Source organism: Micromys minutus, assembly GCF_963924665.1.
Source record: "Micromys minutus genome assembly, chromosome: 1".
In the NCBI taxonomy this organism is placed as follows: Eukaryota; Metazoa; Chordata; class Mammalia; order Rodentia; family Muridae; genus Micromys; species Micromys minutus.
Genome location: NC_137969.1, coordinates 218,839,565 through 218,863,612, shown reverse-complemented (window position 1 = coordinate 218,863,612; position 24,048 = coordinate 218,839,565). Strand labels below are relative to the sequence as shown.

Genomic DNA, 24,048 nt, shown 5'->3' with positions numbered 1-24,048 from the left:
AGTGATTTTTCATTTTTTCAAAGAGCTAAGTATGAATAAAGAGATTTGTTTGGATTGGGCAGAGTAGTAGCCCAACCATAATGTCTATAATCCCTTTGAAGCTGAGGCAGGAGGATGGTGGATTCTAAGTCAGCCTGGGCTATAATAATGTAAGGCCTTGTCTCAAAAACAAAGCAATAAAACAGGCAGCTTTGCTACAGTTTAGAGAGAGTGCTTACCTAGCACAAAGGGGTGCTGAATTTTACCCCAGAATCATGTGAAACCAACAAAGCAAAAAGGTTGTTGTGTACTTTTAAAAAAATATTTATTTTATGTACATGAATACCCTGTAGTTTTTTCAGAGACACCAGAAGAAGGCATCGGATCCCATTACAGATGGTTGTGAACCACCATGTGGTTGCTGGGAATTGAACTCAGGACCTTTGGAAGAGCCGTTGGTGCTCTTAACCACTGAGCCATCTCTCCAGCCTGCTTGTTGTGGTTTTAATTAAACCAAGTTACTTTTAAGTTTCTTTGTGCATTTCCAAGCTCAATGTCCAGTGCTGGGGATTAAACCCAGGGCCTTGTGGGCGAGAGGTGAGTACCACACCTCTGAGCCACACCTCTGGACTCTAAATCAAGTCATCTGTAAAGAGACCAATGACAACTTTTGACAGTCACCAAATATCTTTTTCAAGTTGTGACTTGTGAGCATAAAACAAAAGTAATTTTGCATTTATAGAAACTGTTTGGAGCTGAATTTACTGAGAAAATTTAATGATTTTTTTTTTTTCAAAGACAATCTTGTTGCTGATGAAGACGCAGAAGGACAGTGACACCTGGGTCATTCCAGGAAGCCAGAGGTATGACGGTCCCAGCGTTGGTTCAATAGGGCTCAAAATAAAACAAGCATTTGAAGAGGCACAGGTCCAACACAGCCGTAGGATACAATCCCTGATTGACAGGTATCTGCGATTTGAAGGGCTCATTAAGAATTAATAATGAAATTAAAAAAAAAAAAACTTGAGAAAGAAGGACCACAGAAAAAGACCCAGGTGGCTTGTGGGAAACTCCCACACCTACCTGCCAGTGAGGAGAGCAGACACTCTCTTGTGAATGTGTAGGTACCACTTGCTCTCGTAGGAAAGAGGGACAGTGCGGAACTTCAGATGCCAGTGTGGCAGAGGCACTCTTGTCTGACTTTGCTCCGTTTTCCCTGCTCCTGCCACTAACAGTGAGCCTCTCTGGGGCAGAAGCACCATCTAAGGAGGAGCCACCAAAAGTCACAGCAGTGACCTTTCTGAAGAGCACACTTCTAGAACTGGGTCAGGATGAACCGTGGTTGGTAGATACCGTCTTTTGAGGTTCTGATCAAGCCTTTTGAATAATCTTGATTTAATGTTTTAAAAGATTTATTTTATCTTTAATTATGTGCATGTGTGTTTATCTCTGTGTACCTAAGTGTACATAAATTGAGGTGCCAATAGAGGTCAGAGGCATCAGATGCCCCGGAGCTGCAGTTACAGGTGTTGTTGGCTGCCTACATGGGTGCTGGGAACACTCTTAACTGCTGAGCCATCTCTCCAGCACCATAACCCTGTGGGTTTTTTTTAACACCTTGACTGAAGTACCACAACTGTGACAGAAGACTCTGCTACAATCACATTTCTTTGCACACATGCCACCACAACCTTACTCAGAAAACACTTCTGCAACGCTGTCTGCCCAACAAGTGCCTAGTTTTGTTAACACCCTTGTTATTGATTATAAAGCCTGGGATTATGGTTTCTGGAACGCTCCTCATTTGGCCTTTAAGGATTCCCCCAGTGTCAACCTCCCACCATATGCTCATGGTTTACATCCTGGCATGCATGATACCACTGCCATGCCAGATTCTGACTAAGCGCAGGAATCTTTGGAGAGCATCTGTTTATTGTTTGGTTTAATTAAGGGCTTTAGCATCTTGCCAAATCTGGGTGGTTGACATGCTCAGTTTTGTATATGAGATATAAAGCACCCACTCAGGAACAACTAAGCATGTCTACATGGGGTACAAGCTGGGGTTAGATCTCTCAGTGATATGTGAGGGTAAAGAGCTGAAGCTGGGAAGGCAGGCAAGACTGAAGAAAGAGGAAGAGGGAGAGAGAGAGAGAGAGAGAGAGAGAGAGAGAGAGAGAGAGAGAGAGAGAGAGAGAGAGAGAGAGAGAGAGAGAGAGAGAGAGAGAGAGAGAGAGAGAGAGAGAGAGAAGGGGAGGTGGAATGAAAATAACTGAGACCATTTTTCTTAACCCACATTGTGTGGTTGAAAACAATTTCAATTATTTATCACTTAAAATGATAAATAATTCATTTAATTTATCCACTTAAAATGCTGAATTACATGACAGTTACGTTTGGATATGGGACACCTTCCACATTGAGCTTCGACTCTTTCAGAGGAGTGACCTGGGTTTGACTAGTGATGGGCATGGGATTCCCAGGTGGCCATATATACTGCCACCCCCTATTGTCTCATACAGGGCTGGTGTCACTTGCCAACTTTCATGACTTCTGACCTCTGGAACAGAGGAAGAAAGAAGTTCTACCTGGGCATGATGACCAATACCAATAATTCTTAGCATTCAGGAGGCCTAGGCAGTGTGTGTGTGTGTGTGTGTGTGTGTGTGTGTGTGTGTGATATCTAAGATAACTGGAGACATAAATGGGACACAAAGAAACCAGAAACTCTAGAGGGCTGACTATTAAGGCAGGCACCACTGTAAGGAGGGGGTAAGGGGTGTGACTAAGAGTAAGACTTTTTCGGGGAGTAGATCACACTCCTCATATAACTACTCTCTCCAGACATGCAGAGATAAGAGCTAAGAAGATGTTATCAGGCTTCCAGTTTCTGCCTGCTCCAGAGGCTGACCACTCTACCCAGACCACACTGAAAGAGAGTTGGTCTCATGTGAGCGCTGACACATCAGAGAGCAGAGGAGGGTGAAGCCACTGTCAGAATCACCAACACCAGCTAAAACCAGAGATAAGCACACGGCGAGAGGTAAGTCCAAGAACCTAAGCAACAGAAATCAAAGCCACTTGGCATCATCAGAACCTAATTCCCCCACCACAGCAAGTCAGTCCTGGATACACCAACACACTGGAAAAGCAAGATTCTGATTTAAAATCAGAACTCATGATGATGTTAGGGGACTTTAAGAAGGTCATAAATAATTTCCTTAAAGAAATAAAGGACAATACAGGTAAACAGGTAGAAGAGGCCCTTAAAAGGGAAACACGAAAGACAAGAAAACTGGTGAAGAAATTGAACAAAGCCATCCAGGATCTAAATATAAAAATAGAAACAATAAAGAAATAAAAAGGAAGACAACCCTAGAGATAGAAAACTTAGGAAAGAGATCAAGAGTCATAGACACAAGCATCACCAACAGAATACAAGAGATCGAAGAGAGAATCTTGGGCGTAGAAGATACCATAGAAAACACTGACACAACAGTCAAAGAAAATGCAAAATGCAAAAAGCTTCCAACCTAAAACATTCAGAAAATCCAGGACACAATGAGATCAAACCTGATGATAATAGGCATAGAAGAGAGTGAAGATTCCCAACCTAAAGGGCCAGTAAATATCTTCAACAGAAATATAGAAGAAAACTTCCCTAACTTAATGAAAGAGATGCCCGTAAACATACAAGAAGCCTGCAGAACTCCAAATAGATTGTTCCAAATAGATTGCAAGAATTCCAAATAAATTACTCCCATCACATAATAGTCAAAACACCAAATGCACAAAATAAAGAATATTGAAAGCAGTAAGAGAAAAAGGTAAAGTAACCCATGAAGGCTGGCCTATCAGTATCACACCAGACTTCTCAACAGGAACTATGAAAGCTAGATGATGCTGGGCATATGTCATACAGATCCTAAGAGAACACAAATGACAGCCCAGGCTACTGTATCCAGCAAACCTCTCAATTAACATAGATGGAAAAACCAAGATATTCCGTGACAAAACCAAATTTACACAATATCTTTCCACAAATCCTGTACTACAAAGGATATTAAATAGAAAACTCTAACATAAGGAGGAAACTTACACCCTAGGAAAAGCAAGAAAGTAGTCTTCTTTCATCTAGCCCAAAAGAAGATAGCCACACAAACATAATTTCACTTAAAACAATACAAATAACAGGAAACAACAATCATTGGTCCCTAGTATCTCTCAACATCAACAGAGCCAATTACCCAATAAAAAGACATAGACTAACAGGCTGGATATGTAAAGAGGACCCAGCATTTTGATTCATACAAGAAACATACCTCAGTGATAAAGATAGACACTACATCAGAGTAGAAGGCAGGAAAACAATTTTCCAAGCAAATGGTCCCAAGAAACAAGCTGAATAAAATAGATTTTTCAACCAAAAGTTATTAAAAACGATAAGAAAGGACACTTCATACTTGTCAAAGGAAAAATCCACCAAGATGAACTTTCAATTTTGAATATCTATGCTCCCATTGCAAGGGCACCTACATTCATGAAAGAAACCTTACTAAAGCTCAGAGCACACATTGCACTTCACACAATAATAGTGGAAAACTCCAAAACTGCACTCTCATCAATGAACAGATCATGGAAACAGAAATTAAACAGAGACACAGTGAAACTAACAGAAGTTATGAACCAAATGGATTTAACAGACATCTATAGAACATTTCATCCTAAAAGAAAAGCATATACCTTCTTCTCAGCACCTCATAGTATGTTCTCCAAAATTGACCATATAATCAGTCACAAAACAGGCCTCAACAGATACAAGAAGACTAAAACAATCTCATGCATCCTATCAGATCACCATGGACTAAGGCCGGTTTTCAATAACAAAAACGACAGAACGCCCACATACAAATGGAAGCTGAACAACACTCTACTCAACAATAACTTGGTTAAGGAAGAAATAAAGAAAGAAATTGAAGACTTTTTAGAATTTAATGAAAATGAAGGCACAGCATACCCAAACTTATGGGATACAATGAAAACAGTACTAAGAGAAAAACTCGTATCTCTGAGTGCCTCCAAAAAGAAACTGGAGAGAGCATAAAGAAACAGCTTGACAGCACAGCTGAAAGCTCTAGGACAAAAAGAAGCAGATACATCCAAGAGGAGTAGACAGCAGGAAATAAGCAAACTGAGGGCAGAAACTAACCAAGTAGAAACAAAAAGAACTATACAAAGAATCAACAAAACCAGGAGTTGATTCTTTGAGAAAATCAACAAGATAGATAAACCCTTAGCCAGACTAGCTAGAGGGTACAGAGAGAGTATCCAAATTAACAAAATCAGAAATAAAAGAGAGAGATAGTAACAGAAACTGAGGAAATTCAAGAAATCATCAGATCCTACTACAAAGGAGCCTATACTCAACAAAACTGGAAAATCTGGATAAAATGGACAATTTTCTAGACAGATACCAGGTACCAAAGTTAAAATAGGATCAGATAAACTGTCTAAACAGTCCTATAACCCCTAAAGAAATAAAAGCAGTCATTAAAAGCCTCCCAACCAACAAAAGCCCAGAACCAGATGGGTTTAGTGCAGAATTCTATCAGACCTTCATAGAAGACCTAATATCAATGCTCTCCAAACTATTCTACAAAATAGAAAAAAAGGAACACTACCCAATTCCTTCTATGAAGCCACAATTATGCTTCTACCTAAAACACACAAAGACAGAACATAGAAAGAAAACTTCAGATCAATTTCTCTTATGAATATCAATACAAAAATACTCAATAAAATTCTCGAAAACCGAATCTAAGAACACATCAAAATGATCATCCATCACGGTCAAGTAGGCTTTATCCTAGGGATACAGGGATGGTTCAATATACGAAAATCCATCAATGTAATCCACTACATAAACAAACTCCAAGGGGGGGGAACATTATCATCTCATTAGATGCTGAGAAAGTGTTTGACAAAATTTGACACCCCTTCATGTTAAAAGTCTTGGAAAGATTAGGAATTCAAGCCCCAGACCTAAACATAGTAAAAGCATTATACAGCAAACCAGTAGCCAAGATCAAACTAAATGTCATTAAAATCAGGGACTAGAAAAAGATGCCTACTCTCTCCCTACCTATTCAATATAGTACTTGAAGTTCTAGCCAGAGCAATTAGACAACGAAAGTCAGTCAAAGAGGCACAAATTTGAAAGGAAGAAGTCAAACTATCAGTATTTGCAAATGATATGATAATATACTTATATGACCCCAAAAACTCCACCAGAGAACTCCTACAGCTGTTAAACATATTCAGCAAAGTGGCTGGTTATAAAATTAACTCAAACAAATCAGTAGACTTCCTCTATTCAAAGGATAAACAGGCTGAGAAAGAAATTAGGGAATTGACACCCTTCAGAATAGTCCTAAATAATATAAACTATCTTGGTGTGACTTTGACCAAGCAAGTGAAAGATCTGTCTGACAAGAACTTCAAGTGTCTTAAGAAAGAAATTGAAAAAGATCTCAGAAGATGGAAAGATCTCCCATGCTCATGGATTGGAAGAATCAACATTGTAAAAATGGCCATCTTGCCAAAAGCAATCTACAGATTTAATACAATCTTCATCAAAATTTTAATTCAATTCTTCATAGAGTTAGAAAGAGCAATTTGCAAATTCATTTGGAATAACAAAACTCATGACATCGAAAACTATTCTCAACAAAGAACTTCTGGAGGAATCACCATTCCTGGTCTCAAGCTGTGTTACAGAGCAATAGTCATAAAAACTGTTTGGTATTGGTACAGAGACAGGAAGGTAGATCAATGAAATAGAACTGAATATCCAGAAATGAACCCACACACTATGTCAGAAATGACACTATGGTCACTCTATCTTTGACAAAGGAGCTGAAATAATCCAGTGGGGAAAAAAAGAGCATTTTCAACAAATGATGCTGGTCCAAACTGTGATCAGTATGTAGAAGAATGCAAATCAATTCATACGTATCTCCCTGTACAAAGATCAAGTCCAAATAGATCAAGGATCTCCACATAAAACCAGATACACTCAAACTAACAGAAGAAAAAGTGGGGAAGAGCCTTGAATACATTGGCACTGGAGAAAATTTCCTGAACCAAACACCAATGGCTTATGCTCTAAGATCAAGAATTGACAAATGGGACCTCATAAAATTGCAAAGCTCTGTAAGGCAAAGGACATTGTCATTAGGACAAAACAGCAACCAATAAATTTTGAAAAGATCCAGAGATTGCCACCAAACCCAGACAAAATTGCTGATGTCAAGAAGTGCATGCTGACAGGAGCCTAATAAAACTGGCTCCTGAGAGGCTCTGCCAGATCCTGACAAATACAGAGGCAGATGCTTGCAACCAACCAATGAACTGAAAACAGGGTCCTTAATGAAAAAGTTAGAGAAAGAATGGAAGGAGTTGAAGGAGTTTGCAACCCCATATGAACCAAAATATCACCAACTAGAGCTCCCAGGGACTAAAACGCTATTCAAAGAGTACACATGGACAGACCCATGGCTCCAGCTGCACATGTAGCAGAGGATGGCCTTGTTGGGCACGATGAGAGGAGAAGCCCTTGGTCTTGCCAAGGCTCGATGCCCCAGTGTAGAAGAATGTGAGGACAGGGTGATGGGAGGGGGTGGGAAGGTGGTGAACAGGGGAAGGGGGATTCGATAGGGGGTATGGAAGGGAATCCGAGAAAGGGGTAACATCTGAAATGTAAATAAAATATAGCCAATAAGAAAATAAAAAGAAAGAAAAAGAAAAAATGTTATCAGTCTTAGGCCTGACATTGTTCCTAGCACACATCCTACAGGAGGCAGAGCTGGAAGCTTCAGGGAATTGCTATCCCAGACTGCAAACAGCTCTCTCTGTTTCAACTGGTCCTCTCCTCTAAATCATGGCCCAAATGCTTTTGCAGAAAATGTCCTCAATGTGTTCATGTCTCTAATGGACTCAGATGTTAACTCAAGTTAACAGTTCACATCTAAGGTCATTCTTAAAATATACTTACCTCCACGAACCTCTCTGACGAAGGTCCACATGGGAAAGCAAGTCAAGAAGGGAAAGCATGTGCCTGCAGGAGACTGAACACATCCATCAAAGGAAGGAGATGGTTCACAGGGCCAACAAAAGCACTTGATAAAATGGGGAGAGTAAGTGAGTGGCCTTGGAGACCTGGTTCCATCCCAAATGTAAATCTCACTAGAGAGTGGGGGTTGGGGAGCAGGAGAGAGAGAGGCTGGTGTCTCAGATCCGTTCTGCATCTCCCTAAGGAAAGTGGAGCTCACATAGAGAATGCTGAAGGAGAGGCCCACCTGCCTTTGAGATTGGGAAGATCCAAGGCCACCAACAAAGTCTACAGAGAGAACAGTTCCATGGTGAGGAGCAGTGGACAATGCTGGCCGTGTTTGTTAAGGCGTGTCCTGAGAGCACGCCTGCAGAACGGGAAGGATACTTGAAGTAGGTTGGATCCATACACATATGTGGAGGTGTGAGTGTGGGGCTGTTCTACAGAAGAGTCTGAACTTCCCCAGTATAACGTTGAGTCCTAAGACAACAGGATTCAACTCTACTCTGAAATTTAAACAGTGTCAAGAATTTGAAAGAATCCTCTTCTAAAACGCCCGATTTCTTAGGACGAGGACTAGTTCCGTAAACTGGACAATTAGACAATAACGTTTTCTCCCGGGAGTCAGAAAACACTGTGTGTTCTAGTTAATAGTTGGATTTGGCTGTTGGGCAAACAGAATGACCTTCTCCTTTCATTTCATTTCAGACCTTAAACAAAAGGCAGACAGACTTGGCAGCTCTTGCTGCCAGGCCAGAAAGGAAGGAAATCTAGCCACAAGACTCTCCCATTAGTGTTCCAGGGAGCCACTCCAAAACAGGAGGAAGGCATTTCATGGCTCTAAAGAGAGTTCTAGGGAAGGAAGACGGAGGAAGATCACAGAATTTAAAACAGTGCTGGCTCCCTGCCATGATGCCCACCTCATTATGGACACATAGCATGAAGGTCACCAAGAGGCTGACAAAATGTGCCCCGTGTGTATACACTGCAGGCACCAACCTTCTGCTTCTGGCCCTACAAGAGTCTGACCCAGTTGAGAAGTTATGGCTGCCAACTTTGACCTTTCACTTCCCTTCATGGTGGGGAAGCTTGGGGACACACAACTTGGAATGACCCGTGCCCAAAGCACTCTCCACTTCAGAGCTGTGGTCACAGAGGAACAGGCTGTGTGTGCGAGTTTGCTGACGAGGAGGTAGGAGGGAGAACAGACACGAAGGTGACCTGGTTTTGATGGTAGTTTTGTACAGGACAAGGCAGAGGCAGATGTTCGCCCAAGATGATGGTGAAGTACAGAGAAGGAAGAGGGCAGCGGGATGGAGAGAACGCAGAGTGGACCCTCACGATGTCTCTGGGGAAGCTGGTGCAGAAGGGAGTCACTCTGGCTTGCTTACCTTGGACCTGCATGGGTTTTACTGATAAGGCTGAGACTAGTAATCCACAGACGGCAAAGGACAACCCTGCCAGATGTCCATGCTTGCTTAGGAAAGGGCAGCTGAAGGAGGGGGGAGCATGGAGAAAAGAGAGTAGAGTCGCTGCCTTGCTCTTGCTTACTGAATAGCAGACATTTTTATACGGGCATGCTACCATTTTTACTGCACTTGGCAGTGAGGTAAATGCTTCAAGTTCATAGCTTCAAGTCCATAACCCCTAGAACACCCACAGTTATCCCTATCTTATGGATCGTTGTAGAGAAAATCTTTTATATACTGTATAGTTGCACTTGTCAATAAAGAACAAACAAACCTTTGGCCTATAGGAAACGGTAGAATAGAAGGTGGGACATCTGGTAGGCAGAAGGTTCTGGGAATCACCAGGCAACACGGAGGACAGAAGCAGGAGAGCTGAGCAGAGGTAACCAGACCAGTGCAGAGCTTAGAATAGGATGACAGGATGAGGAACAGTCAAAGCTACGGCCAAGGTATTTGTAAATACAGTTTGAATCTTGAAGTCATTATTTTGGGAGCCTGGTGATGAGAGGGAAAAGTCCCACTTCTACAATTGTAAAACTGAGCAAGAGGCTCATTTGTAATCTATTCAAAGCCATATGGTTTGGAAGTGGTAGAGCTGGGATTCGAACCCAGGCACACGTGACACTGGAAACCTTTGCTCTGGATCACCGTGTCCCCTCATCTGGAGGCAAAACAGCATGTCTCCCTTGGATTCTGGATTGGAGAGGAGTATGGGGACTAGTAGGATTCAAGGCCTTGAACTTCACTGAATGCAAATAGACAATGCCTGGTATGTGTCCTGTCTGGGTCCATATGACACTCTTGCTGCCACCAATGATGTGTGTGTGTGTGTGTGTGTGTATGTGTGTATCTGTGTGTACAGTACTGGATAGGAAACAAGGCTTGTATCCTATGGTTGGTATCAATAATAAAGTCTATAATCTTCACCTTTCTCTCTTTTCTTCTTACATTTGTCATTGGCATTCTGGAAGAAAGAAGCTGGCACTGTGAACATGACTATAGGGTGGGACCTTTATTTTATCAAACAGAGAGGGGGGAGGAATGGAGGGAGGGGGAGAGAGAGAAAAGAAAAAGAATAGAAAAAAGAAAAAAATTCTGATTCAGCAAAATTCTCCAATCTTGCTGTTGAAGGCGAGGGCACCCCCAGGTAACACCTCACCTGGCGGATTACAACTGACTGGCCTACCAGGATTTTGTGAACTCTCCCCAGAGGCACAGTACACTCTGTTTCATTTTTCTGTTATCAAAATCCAGTACAATCAGTGCCCTGTGTTCTTCCCGTCCCCACAATGGGGCAGGAATTGTGCTAGATCTGCAGCAGAAGGCTGGCTGTGCCTCCAGCCCTCGATCACCATCAGAACCCAGTAGCCTCTGCCTACACACTTACAATATATATTGAACTGCAAAAAAATTAGATCTTTGGTAGGTGGCAAGGAATATACACAGGAGAAAAATCCTGCTTATGCTCAGGATTTTCCCAGCTAAGACAGTACTTGTGGTGCACAGAGGCTGGCTCACGAAAGTCACATATCGTCTTTACTCTCATGTCCTGGAACATTTGATTAGCTCTATTTTTCTAGTCAGAGAGCTGGAGGTGGAGATTAAAGAGACTTGTGGTGTGAAAAGTCCTGCTGAAAACAAACAAAAAAAAGGGGGGGGGGACAGGAAATCCTTCACACCACTTCCTGTAAATAAAATCCAAGAGGCCCTGCTCTCAGGAAATGAATGTTCTATGAAGTAGTAGGAAGGTGAGAAAAAACAGCTTTAATAAAACAAAGGCTAAAAACTCATCAAATACCAAGTGTCTGGGAAGATGTGTACTTTTCTGTTGCCTCCCATGCTATCCTTGATGTGAGCCAATGGGTTGCTTCTAGAAGGCGTTGATCCCACCAGAAGCTTCCATGAGAGGCTGCAGACATTTCATTTCCTCATTTAGGAACTCCAGTCCTGAAAAAGAGCTTGTCTGGCTTCATGCTCTCTTTTTGGACAGCCATTATTTTTGGGACATTCCCCATAGCAGTATTTGAAAACTAAACCTGGCCTAGAGTCCCTGTAAGCCTTCAGCCCCACCTTCTTTCTTTCCCTCTCTTAGCTGATCCCCTTTTAGCCACCCCCTTGAGCTGAGGTGTCCAACCTCCATCAAGAGAGGCATGGGAAAGGGAGAAGGTAACTGTTCCTGCTCCCCACACAGCTTCCTGACCACAGACAGGGTTTCACTCATTGCTGGGGAGGGTACCAGAATTCACCGTGGCTCTCCTCTTTGTAGCAGGGATTCTGTACACAATGCTCAGGTGGTGAAACCTGATCATTTCAGTGACAGATAAGCCCACAAGCGTGCATACGCTGTAATTTCTGCAAAGCTTGGGAACAAAAGCACTTTATAAGCTCCTGTTGATGCCAAGACTATGATGCCTCCAGAACTGGCAAGAGGTGACTCAGGAGACGCTAAGTCCTTTCAGCACTTAGCAAACACCTGTGTGAGCTCAGTGGCAAGATGCTGACCTCATCTGAGTTCGTTAGCATGCCACCAGGGGATCCCTTGCAGGTGCTGACTCGGTACCTCTGAGCTGGGCATCCTCCCTTCTAAGTTCTGGGACTCCTTGAGGATGTCCTTAAGCCTTCCTTTCTAGAGGTAAACACCCAAAGCTCAGGCGAACCTTCAGCGTTCAATGCAAACAATGCATCTTTTGTTTGCATCATGTCTATTAGCGTTTTGGCACAAATCAGAGTGAGTGTAGGGAACTTGGTAACATGGTGGCCATGATACTTATTTCAAAAGCAAGGGCAAACTTCAACAGCAGCAGCATTCTGGAAAGCCTCTATTTTTCTTATAAAAATGAGAATTGTTGAATATCTCCTGTTAACTTTGGGAGCTACTGCCAGTGTAACAATCTATTTGTTAAGGAAGGGGGGTGGAATGAGATGTTTGGAGCATGAATGTGTATTTAACAGATACGTTTTTAATTTACTACATTTACTTAATTGTGCATGTATGTATATAAGCACTTGTGTATATCATGGTGGTATGTATAGCAATCAGAGGACAACTTATGGGACATGGTTCTATCTTTCCACTGTGTGGGTCCTGGGGTGTTGAACTCAAGTCATCAGGTTTGGAGGTCTCTACTGGCTAAGTCATCTCACAAGCCCAATGGGTACAGTTTAGACAAAATGAAACCAAATGAGAAGGGCAAGAAAGAGAATTGTGTGCCCATAAGGTATTTTCAACGCAGAGATCGGTGGTCTTTTTCTCTTTTCTTCTCGAGTAGATTGTCCGGCTACACTTTGTGTCTTCTACAAGAGATGTTCCGGCAGAGAGGTGTGCTGTCCTAGTCCCTTGTCTGTATTATACTTTTAGATGACATACACAAGGGTTTCAAATGTCCACCATTTGATGGTGGCCAAGGTTAGGAGGGAGTCGAAGAGGCAACAGTGAGAAGAGAAGGGGCAGGAAGTGGTGTTGGGTTACAAGCCATAAGAGGCTGAGACAAGTTCTGCCAACATTCAGTCTCAAAGGGACAATGAGCCAGGACTGCCCCTTCTCCACTGGTAAAGCGTTAGAGTCCCTGACTCTAATATGCAGATAAAACACTGGCTGAAGTCCTTAACAATTTTCTGGAAGCTACACAAATGAGACTCGAAGTTTGGATAATACTAATGATACCTTTCACTTTTAAAAGAGGGAATTCAGATAGCCTTTTATTTTGAAGTAAATTTATTTAGTGGCAAGCAAAAATATTTAGTGGACACTAATTCCAGGAACAGCCCTCTTTTAAAAAAAAATGAAAGAAAAGAAAAGGAAAGAAATCATCAGGGAATCTCGGGAAGCCATAAAAAGTTTGACCTTCAATATGATGCGAAATGTTCTAAAGAGACTCACATCTCTCAATCTGGCTATCAGAGTATAGAAACAATGCACTCCCAAAGAAATGGGGATTTCCCTAACAATGTCACAATGGAAGAAGGAAAGGGCACCAGACAGAGCATGTGTTGTATGGTGGTAACAGCTTGTCAGACCAACGTAGAGAATGAAGCCTGAACAGTGGTAGGTCAGTGGTCGGCAGAACCATACCTTCAGCTGGGACTATTTAGATGTTTTGACCCTCTGTTTAAATTCTAAACTCACTTCAGGACCCTGAAGACAGATTTGGGGGCATTTACTTGGTCACCTGTCATCTTCCCAATGTGCCTACACTGAAGAAGTGACCTTGATCCTGAGCCCCTGGGAAAGGGGCATGAGGGCTGTCTTGGAGATCATCCTATCTCTCCAGCAGGACAAGCTGGCCTAGCTGGGCAGAAAGGACTTCACGGCAGCAGGGAAGTGCAGTGTGTCCCTGCACTCTCCACTGATCTCTCTTCAGTTGCTGAAAAGGCTTCTTGGGGGCGTAGGGAGTTGACTTTGGGCTGAGCACTTCTTGAGACGGCGAGACAATTTTTAAGAAATGTGAAAGAAGCGAATGAGTATCTTATATGCATCAGAAAACACGATGGAGTGATGCTGAGTCCAAGACTAGGGTCCTTTGACTCTTGCTTGGACTAGGGATGGGGTTTAGTGGTGCTCACATTGTATGCTATTTCTGTAGATTTATGAGTTGAAACCTCTTTCCTTCACTCTTTCATGAAGGCTGAGTTCATTTCTCTCACATAGACACCCACAGAGATTGCAGAAGACTCTCATTCACATGTTCTACGTTAGGAACTTTCAGATATATAATTGGGGGGGGGGCAATGAAATTGCCTTGATCAGCCCAGCACTCAGACTTGACTGATGTGTGCCTGCCTTTGTTTTCTCCTCTATCCTGAATTGGTTTGAAAGGGATCTTTTTGTGTACAGATGTTCTGCCGGTTGGTCCACTCTTCAGCACTACCACAGCCTGGGTCATCTTTTAAACATAAGACATGATGTGGTCATGCATGCTTGTCTGAAATGCTTCAGACTCAGCTTGGCATTTCAAATTCCAAACACCTTTCTCAGCTCACCATGTCCCCTGGGCTTTTAATGCATTTTCAAGCCTTTCTTTTGCATCCCTCATTGTCTTGCCCTTGGTTTAAGATACCCCAGCTACCTGCCAGTTAGTTACTCAAAGGGGCTTCTTTTTCTCAGGATCTTTAACATACTTTAAGCCTGATTCCATAAGGTAGAAAACACAAAATGAGTAAGTAGCATCTTGCTCAGATGCCAAGCATACAGACATACATACATCCATATACAAATACAGGCAGCACACATACATGCATACACACACATGTGCAAACACACACACATTTCACATACATCTATTTGGCATATATAGTACAATACCTATTTGGCTCTTTGAACCCTACCTATGTGTCTTTAGTTTAGACTCGATGGTATTAGACAAACAAACCCACACAATTCTTTCAAAAAGAAAAATCACCTCGCATAGACTCATTTGTCACTAAGTACTTAATATCACAAGGATGTTTCTAGGCTGCTCAGGAATGGGATGAGGGTAATGACGCCTTAACTGCATTGTGGAACTACTACTTATAACTTACCAATGCTAATAACTTGCTTTCTGTTGGGTGTGACACTTTGGGAACACTTCCATTCGTGTTGCCTCATTGAGACGAACAACATAGCCATCACTGACGCTTCCCAGTTACAATGGGAAAATAGTCACAGAGCAGGTCTCCAGACTCTACGGTTGGAGTGCGCTCACATCGTTCTAACATAGGACATCCCAGGAACTTGGAGAAACCTGCTCTAAAGGATCTTCATCCCTGAACCTCTGTGTTTATATTTCTGGTAATTGCAGTGTTTTATGACATGAAAAGCAAAGAAGACTGGATACCGTTCAAACCTTAGCACTCATATTATGCCTACTGCTTTTAGGACCATGCAGGACACCATCCAATAGATCTGATCATTTAGCACTGGGAGCTCTTGAAGTCACCATCCTCCTATGAGGCCTAATCATGGGTTTCAAGAGTTCATCAATCAGGAGACCAGAACTTCACCTGGAGACAAAAATCTTGTTCTGTCCTAAAACTGTTTCATCTTAATTAACTGCCAACACAGATTCATTCCTTCATATCAGGTTACTAGATATGTATTGCCAGCACCTTCCAGCAGGCACCAGCTTCTAACTGGTTATTTCAGTAGACATTGCAGCTGTTCATGCTTATGCGGTCTGAAGTCTCCTTTCCCAGCTTCCTTACTGTATCTTCTTCAATGCCTTGGGGCCACCCCCTCCCCATCCCTCCTCAGTTCTTTATTTCTCTCCAGTTCAGCACCTATCCTGCTTAGAGTTTATACTGAGAATCTCTAACCAAGTATGCTGAGGTCCAGAGGCATGTGACACTCACAGCCGAGTTTTCAAACATCTCCTGGACCCACCAAAGTCTGCACAGCATCTCCTCAGAATCCTGATGCTCTATACTCCGCACATGCCGCTCCAATGGCAAAGAACTAGTAACTACCGTTCCTGGAGCATCCTCTCTGCTTCCTGCCTGAGGCTTTGCACACACTGTTTCCTTTACCTTTACCTTCTTCTCACTCTGTCCACTCGAGTAAACCCCATTTGTCACTCCATCTTATTTTTTTGTCACCGCCCCTCCTTGCCTCAAGAGAGGAAATGCCCTCAAAGATGATTCCCCTTGATAATGAATGAATGATGTGAAGCGCTTGCTGACCTGTTCCCAACTCCTCCTTGATGACGGGTGACAGAAAGAGGTCAGGTCTTGTCACCTTCACATCCCTAGCACTTCACACTACGCATGCAAAGGGATAACCTGACAGGGATTGCTGAATTGAACTGAACACGAATTTTGATTGGCTAACAGATAGGCTTCTCCTTTCAGGGTGTTAAATACTCTCCTCGGCAGACTGGTCCCCATGTCTGTTATCATGGCAGTGTTCAGATTCGCAGTCTAAGGAACTCTTACTGATTCCTACCCTCTGTGTTATGGTATTACTTTACAGAGAAGTGAGGAGAAGCAGGGTTCGTGCTTATGTGAGTACCAACTACACCCTGACATGTCTTCCAGTGGCGTACGTTCCTGGTAAAGCTTGACAAGAATGCTATCAGGTAGTAATTTGGTGCTGGAATCAAGGGACTCTAAGAGGAGAAGATAATCATTAATAGGAAATAGAAAAAATAGGCACGAACAGATGTGCTCTGGGTTGATGTCTTAGAATAACGGGAATTAGAAAAATCTGGATGCTGAGTCTAGACGTTTGTGTATTTCTCCTCAGATTTTGAGAACTGCAACAAATAGATCTAACCTCAAACCTAGCATTTTAGCTATTGCTCAGTGAAAAAGTCAGTGTAGTTAAGCATGTTTACATTCACATCATGTTACAGCCTTCTCCCAAATGCCTACTTCTCAGAAACACCGGTAACATCTCTCCGTGAGTCGCCCACCCTTCCTTCCTCAACTCCTTGGGACCATCACCTCCCTGCTCCTTCTGTGACCTGTGCTATATTAGGAGCCTTGTGTCAATGGAGCTTCATAATCTTTGTCCTTTCATTTTGGGCTTATCTCACTCATCGTAATTTATTCAAGACTTTTTCCAGGTTACAGAATGTATCAAACATCAGTTTTTAAGTGAATAATATTCCACTGCATGGATATACTGCATTTTTATTGTCTACTGATGAACATCTGGGCTCGCTTAACTTTTTACTATTGTGATTATTGCTGCCATGAAGAAGTCCCAGCGTCCAGTGCTTTTGGGTATGTGCTCAGAAGGCCGATCTCTGAATCAAATGTTAATTCTACCTTGACATTTTTTGAGGAACTGCCTACCATTATTTTGACAATGGCTGTCTCTCTTTATACCCTCATCTGCAATCCAGAAAGGTTTCATCTTATGTGAGTGATGTGCTTTGTGGCATCTAGTGGAGTGGATTTCTCTGGGATTCTCTCTCTTATCAACAAAATAAGGCACCAGAACGTGACAATCTCTAAAGTTCTGTCCAGCAATCAAAGAGCTATCTTGGCTGAATTAAATCAAGATGTGACACAAGTCAAAAAGCTGTTGAGATGGTTTCTGGCATTTCAGTTGATTCTCAGGCAGGTTCTTCTATTGCAGCAAAGTTGTAGCCTTTCCAAAGTCTAAAATCATTTTGTGGATGCACTGGTCAAAAGAGTGGAGATCGTTTCCTGGGCACACCTTCTGCTGAGCACGATCCAAGCATCCCCACAGGATCTTAGAGGGCAAAGTTCCCAGGTCTCATGATCTTAGAGGACAAACACCCCAATGTCACAGGTGGGGAAACTGAGGACCTACAGTTATACCCTTTGCCCAAGGTTACACAGCAGTCATGAGAAGAGCCCAGATCTGCCCTCAGACAGACCTCTCCTTTTTCCTTCCTCTTCCTCCCCCTCTTTTAATTTTTCAACAGGATATCTCTATGAAACCTAGAAAACATATAAATCAACCTGGCCTTGACCTTTACAGTGATCCTCCTGCCTCTGCCTCCAGAATGCTAGGATTACAGGTATGGGTGCTCTGTCCAGCTTTCATGATTAGCATTTCCCAATTTGTTGGTTACTTTTCCCATCTAAACACTTCAGCTCTCTGTAAAGTCTACCTCAGTGTGGTGGTTTGAATGTTCTTGGACCAGAGAGTGACACTATCACGAGGTATGGCCTTGTTGGAGAAGGTGTGGCCTTGGTGTGTCACTGTCAGGGTGGACTTTGAGACCCTCTTCCTTGCTGCCTGAGGACAGTCTGCTCTGGCTTCCTTTGGATAAGGAGATAGAACTCTCAGCTTCTCCAGTGCCATGCCTGCCTGGATGCCACCTTGTTCCCGCCTTGATAATAATGGACTGAATTTCTGAACCTATAAGCCAGCCACAATTAAATGTTTTTTATAAGAGCTATCTGGTTCATGTTATCTGTTCACAGCAGTAACACCTAACTAAGACACCCAGTATTCTCAACTATAGCATTTATGTTTCACACTTTCAGGCAGGAAGACTAAAATATGCAAAACTGCCCCAGAAATTCTCCCAGGGAATTTTTTATAGTAATTTTTGTCTGGCAACTTTCAAGTGTTTTCGCAGTTATTTTGACGTCAGATTCTTTGAAGGTATGACTAGGAGGATGCCCGCTGTGTGCCTGGAAGTTTTCCATATAGTACAGAAGTCAACCCTAGCAGAAACCCCAGGGCTCTAATTCATCAGTTCTTACACCTATGGGATCAGAGACCACAAAAGGAAAGAGATTCCCCAAAGTCACATCACCCCAAGGAAACAGTGGGGAAGCATGCCCGCCACTGTCACTCTGGAAGCCTGCTCCTTCCTATAGAGATGACACCCCAGCGAGGGAATAGATTTGGTCTAAGGTGCTGCTTATAGCCAAAGGAGTAGCTGGTGTTAGAGTGAAACCAAGGAGAAGGAGTGACAAGGCACACAGTCTTGTGGGCTATAGCTCTGCATAGAGCAGGGACACCCCAGTCTTCACTGAAGCTGGTCACATGATCACTGGGGGTCTTCTGTTTCCTTTCAGAAGGACTCTGTGGAGATCTTCCTGCATGGCAAAGGCTTGTTACTGAAAACATTTGCTATCTACTTGTATTGAGATTTTCTTCTTAAGGAGAAACTGTCTTAATAATTCCACAGGACTCTTAGCCTCACTCAGTGAGGGGTCTCCAGATGCCCCTGGTCATGTGACTTTTGTCTCCTTCCTTTGGTGGTAGCACAGTGGTCTTTATAGCTTGCACTTGTAATTTGTTGCATTACAAATGCTGAGATATTTCTTTTATTAAGTAGAAGTGTCAACGCAGATGCAGTAATCGGACATGACGCCTGCTCCGTGAAAAGCCATTAGGATGTCGATGGTAGCTATAGGTCACCCGACACAGAATGTCTTGCACAGAAAGCTGACATGGTAGCCCAGAGGCCTAGCAAGGTTTTGAAGAGCTCTCTCCTCTTTCAGTACTGAGAGGAAGTCTACTCTGTCTTGCTCCTTGGACATCGTCAACAGAAACAAAATGTTATCACAAGCGGTGACTGACTCTTGCTTGACCTGTGTGTGGCCTGGCTACACAAAGGGAACGTCTTATCTCACTGAGAGCCATCTGTACGTGCTAGGAGTGCCTGACTTTTCGCAGTGACTCCCCTATTGCCAGCTGATATGAAAGGTGTCCCAGAAATGACAATGGTGAAGGAGGAAAACAGCCTAGGATAAATCCTTGATTCTTCAGACTGAAACACAAATTTTAGTTGCTGGTGGCAACCATACTAACAGAAGACATTTTAAAACAAAGACACAAGAGGCCTATGAGGCAAGCTTATTTGTAACAGGTTGGGGGCAGGTTGGGTAAGTCAGACTTACAGATTTGAGGATCCCTGTGGCATCTTCGTGGAGCCAGGTAGGGTAGACAACCTCATCATTCAGTATGGCCTCAAAAAGGTCATCTTCATTCTCAGCCTCAAAGGGCGCATGTCCGCACAGCATCTCATAAAGTAAGACGCCCATGGCCCACCAGTCTACTGCAGGTCCATACAACATCTCCTGAAGGATCTGTACAAAGGGGCGGTGTGAGAGACGCCTCGAGTATATGCTTAGCAAAAATGTTCTTCATGACTAGGGATCAGGAGACAGCAAAACTAGAAAGCACAAGTCCCTCTTGGTGAAATGTATGTTTCATTCATCTCTACAGAGCATGTGCTTAGGTGCCTTCTCTGCTAAGTGGTGCAGCATTAGGTCATTGCTTAGGCCAATACAATGATAAACATATTGAAACAGGAATGGCTTGGAAATATCTAATGTGGAAGGGGAAGCACACTGGGTTCTTTCATCCATAGGGAAGAGATCTGATTACTTTGTTTAGATTTGCTACAGGGGCTAGAATTAAATCACCAAGTAGAGATTAAAGGAGAATGACCCTGGAGTGAACAAGTCACACACTGTGATGTCTCTTAACCTCTGATTTAGACAGATTCTCGGCATTCATTCATTACCAATCATTCAGCGAGCTATATGTGAGTCTGGAAGTGTTGGTGTGGGTGGAGCCCATAGAGCCCGTAATGAGACCTGGCTGTGTTTTCATTCGGGGCTAAGCAGAGCTCAGCTTTAAAAGCCACACCTAGCAGGTTCACTCACCTCTGGGGCAATGTAGTCGGGGGTGCCGCAGAAGGTGGCTGTGGTGACTCCATTACAAATTCCCTCCTTGCACATTCCAAAGTCTGCCAGTTTACAGTGACCTTCGTGGTCCAATAGTACGTTGTCCAGCTTCAGGTCTCTGAAAGAAACCGGGAACAGCATGTGATAGGCAGTCAGATCACAGTGGTGACATGGGCTTTCTAGATATACTCTGCACAAACTTCTTTGAGCTACTGGGATTAAAACACAAATAGTGTACACCAGCTCTCAGAACTTGCTCCAGGGACCATGAAGATGAGTGGGCTAACCACATAAAGAAAGAGGTTCTCAGTACAAGAGCAAGCTGTGACTTCTCTAGACTTTCCAGGTACTTTGTACCCATCTGAAACCCACCTACCAACACTCTATTTTCCACATTAGTACCCATGTCTGCCCATCAGGGTCCACTCAGTGAACAAGCAGCAGCCATTTAGAGTTTGGACGATCATAGCCAGGTGTGGTGACTGCCTGGCATGCCTGTACTCTGAAGGAAAGGCAGAACAGTTCTGAGTTTGACGCCAGGTTAGGTAATGTAGTGAATTCACTGTCAGCCTGGGTTACAGAGTGAGAACACGGATGTCTCAAAGGAAATGTTCTCAAGGAGCTCCCACCGTAACAGGAGCACAAATATGTGACTGACCTTCAGACAGGAAGCTGGCTATCTTGGTTTACTATTATGCCTAGCACTGGGTCCTTAATAAACATATCAAAGTAGGGGAGAGAGGGAGGGAGGGAAAAGAGGTGGAGCACGGGAGAGAGGAAGAGGAAGAGGAAGGGACAGAGAGGGCATATCACTTGCTTTGTAATATCAGGGACACAACAGAATTAAAAGCTCAGTATTGTGAGAGAAACAAGTCAGAAAATGAATTTCTTCCAACAGGGGGAGAGAGGGAAAGCTTCTCTGTGGAAGGAACTGAGCCAGGGTCCCCAGCTAAGACGAGGATGTGAGAAGATGGATCGAACAGGAGCCCCAAGGCAGGCAAAGAGGTATGGATGTGCAGGTGGACTCAGACCGCACACCGGAGTGGAGCCGGCACAGGAGCACAGAGCTGTGAAGAAAACACGGGGCCAGAGAGAGAAGCAGGGTCTTTGAAGCTATGGATGGCAGCCTAGTGCCACACAACGGGATTTTGGTATTTAATTCCTATCTCAGAGGGAAGCAGCAGCCTAGTTAGAGCAAACCATGTTCCCTGCAGAAGACGGACATCAGTGAGGGGCACTGGGTGAGTGTGGACAAGGTCTGTGTGAGTATGCTCCAGGCCGCTGAAGGTCTAGGGACTTGGCATCTCAGACAAGGCTCTTTCGACCCCTCTCCCAACACCTTAGAGAAGCTACTGGCAGGATGAGGATTCTTCAGTAAAACAAAACAGGACTCCTCAGTGCAGGCAGGCACACATCTCATCTGCAGATTGACAACAGTTATCAGCAAGCCAAAGGCAATAGTGTTCGAACACAACTTCTGGTATAAGTTCTAGCGTCCAGCTGCCAATCACTAGCCACAGCCTGGACACTGTTACAAAGGAAGGCTGCAATGAGCTCAGGGTTGGAAGGAGTCCTGTCAGTCACCATGGGTTCCACCCATACAGGCATGGCAGAGAGCATTCGGGAGACGTCTCTGCTTCACTTGTTAAAGGAATGATGTGCTCAGAGGCAAACCACAGTCCTATCGATAGGTAGTGCGCCATGTAGGGATGCTGGGTGACCCAGAGATTCCCAACAGCTGCAGAAAGGTAGCTAACTGCCAATCAGAGCAACTTCTCTAGCTTTGGGCCACTTAGTTGGAAGCCTTGGTGTCCCCCTTACTGTAGTATGTTAAGTATATGGTGCTGGTGGCTGGTCAAAGTACTCATGGGCCTGTTTTTCTAGCCCTGGTCTAAGAATAAACGGCGGCCACTGGGCTGTGAGGACCAAGGGAGAGGCTGTTTCTGTCCAGCTAAGATCATGCTGTGGCTGAGGATGGAGGGAATTCAGAAGTGCCATGGCCAACCATGAGAAGTTGGGACAACCCAGTTGCTAGGTCTCACAACAGTGGTTACTGGATAATGCCCAGAAATGAAAATGAAGCCCCATTTTCCAAAAATGCTTTGTGGGCATGTGTAGTGGAACTTGCTTGGCACAGGCTTTCTTCCGCTCCTGGGTTCTTGATGGCTGTCTCGAGGGTCGGGGACGTGAGATCCAGGTGAGTTGACTACCTGGTGCTCACCTTAGCAAGGCGGGCTTCCTCCGTCTCTCAGCCAGGACCACTCCTGTTCCCGCTAACAACCCCTTCCACAGAAGCCACTGTTTTCAGTGGGCTGTGCTTATGAATGCCATCTCCTCCCTGTCCCCTCCCCCACCTCCAAAGCCCTAAGACATGAGCACAGAAAACTGCATAGAGAACTCACAGGAGCCCTAATGGGGCATGAGGAATGAGGCTGATTACTTTCGTCACACGGAAGGTCTCTCTAATACCTGTCACTTGGCTCCTGCGGGATCAATGACAAAATTCTAGGAAGGCGTGCACTGGCTAATGGGAGATCTGAGAGGACCCGCAAGGCTAGCCTTAGCCATGGCCTGGCCCAGCTGTGTGGCCCAACAGTGCGGGCCTGTTTGGGCCTGAGCTCAGAACACCCTGGCATTCCCAAACAAGGTTACTGGGTTTCTGAACTCTGCTGAAGCCGTTATGCCTGCTCAAGTCTCAGAAAGGATCTTGGGCAACAGCAACAAGCACCAACATAGCCCCACAACGGTCTTTGCAGCTCCCCGGTTGCTCAAGAGGGCTAGTGACTAGCGTACCAGGTAGGAGGAGGCTTCTCCATTATTACTCAGCAGCTGCCGTGGGGAGCAGGATTGTTTAAGGAGAGAAAAGTGCTTTGTCATCAGTTTGCCAGCCCTCAATGGCAATATCCTCTGCACAGCAAAGTCTTGGGACAGCTCTTGGGCGGCACACCTGAGCAGCACAGAGGATGTGACTCATTCTGGTCATAGGATACCTGAGGCCACAAAGGCAGGTTCCACAGCTTGAACTTGACTTTTCAGTCTAATTTTAGGCCTTCTCAGAACCGTGTGAGTCCGGGGGTGGGGGAGAAGGCTGTAGTGGTTTTCTCTATCAGATGCTAATAATGCAAAGGCCTCGCACTGGGATTCTAAGACCATTCAATGAATAGCATAATACAAAACCAGGCTATCAGCTCTGCTCTGATCTTAAACACCTCACGTCTCCACTCTGAAGTCTGTGTTGGTACCCTAAATCAGACACCCTAGTGTTAACTCTGTCTGCCTTTAGAACACCCAGTTCAGACTTTCGTGGTAGCATCCCTGCACTGGCTTCTGGAAGGCTCTGGCATGCACCCCCCTTTCCTTCAACAAGACCTGAACTGCAGCCTTGGCTGCAGG

General features: G+C 44.0%; 1 protein-coding gene across 1 annotated transcript in view; it reads right to left on the bottom strand.

The window, feature by feature from the left end:
- PRKCH (protein kinase C eta) overlaps positions 1-24,048 on the bottom strand; it is a 193,085-nt gene that overhangs the window by 3,193 nt on the left and 165,844 nt on the right. Inside the window, exons 11-12 of the mRNA XM_080927265.1 lie at positions 20,635-20,773; positions 19,864-20,052 (exon numbers count right to left, since the gene is read on the bottom strand). Of these exons, the coding sequence (XP_080783391.1) occupies positions 19,864-20,052; positions 20,635-20,773 (328 nt within the window). The remainder of the gene's footprint in view (positions 1-19,863; positions 20,053-20,634; positions 20,774-24,048) is intronic.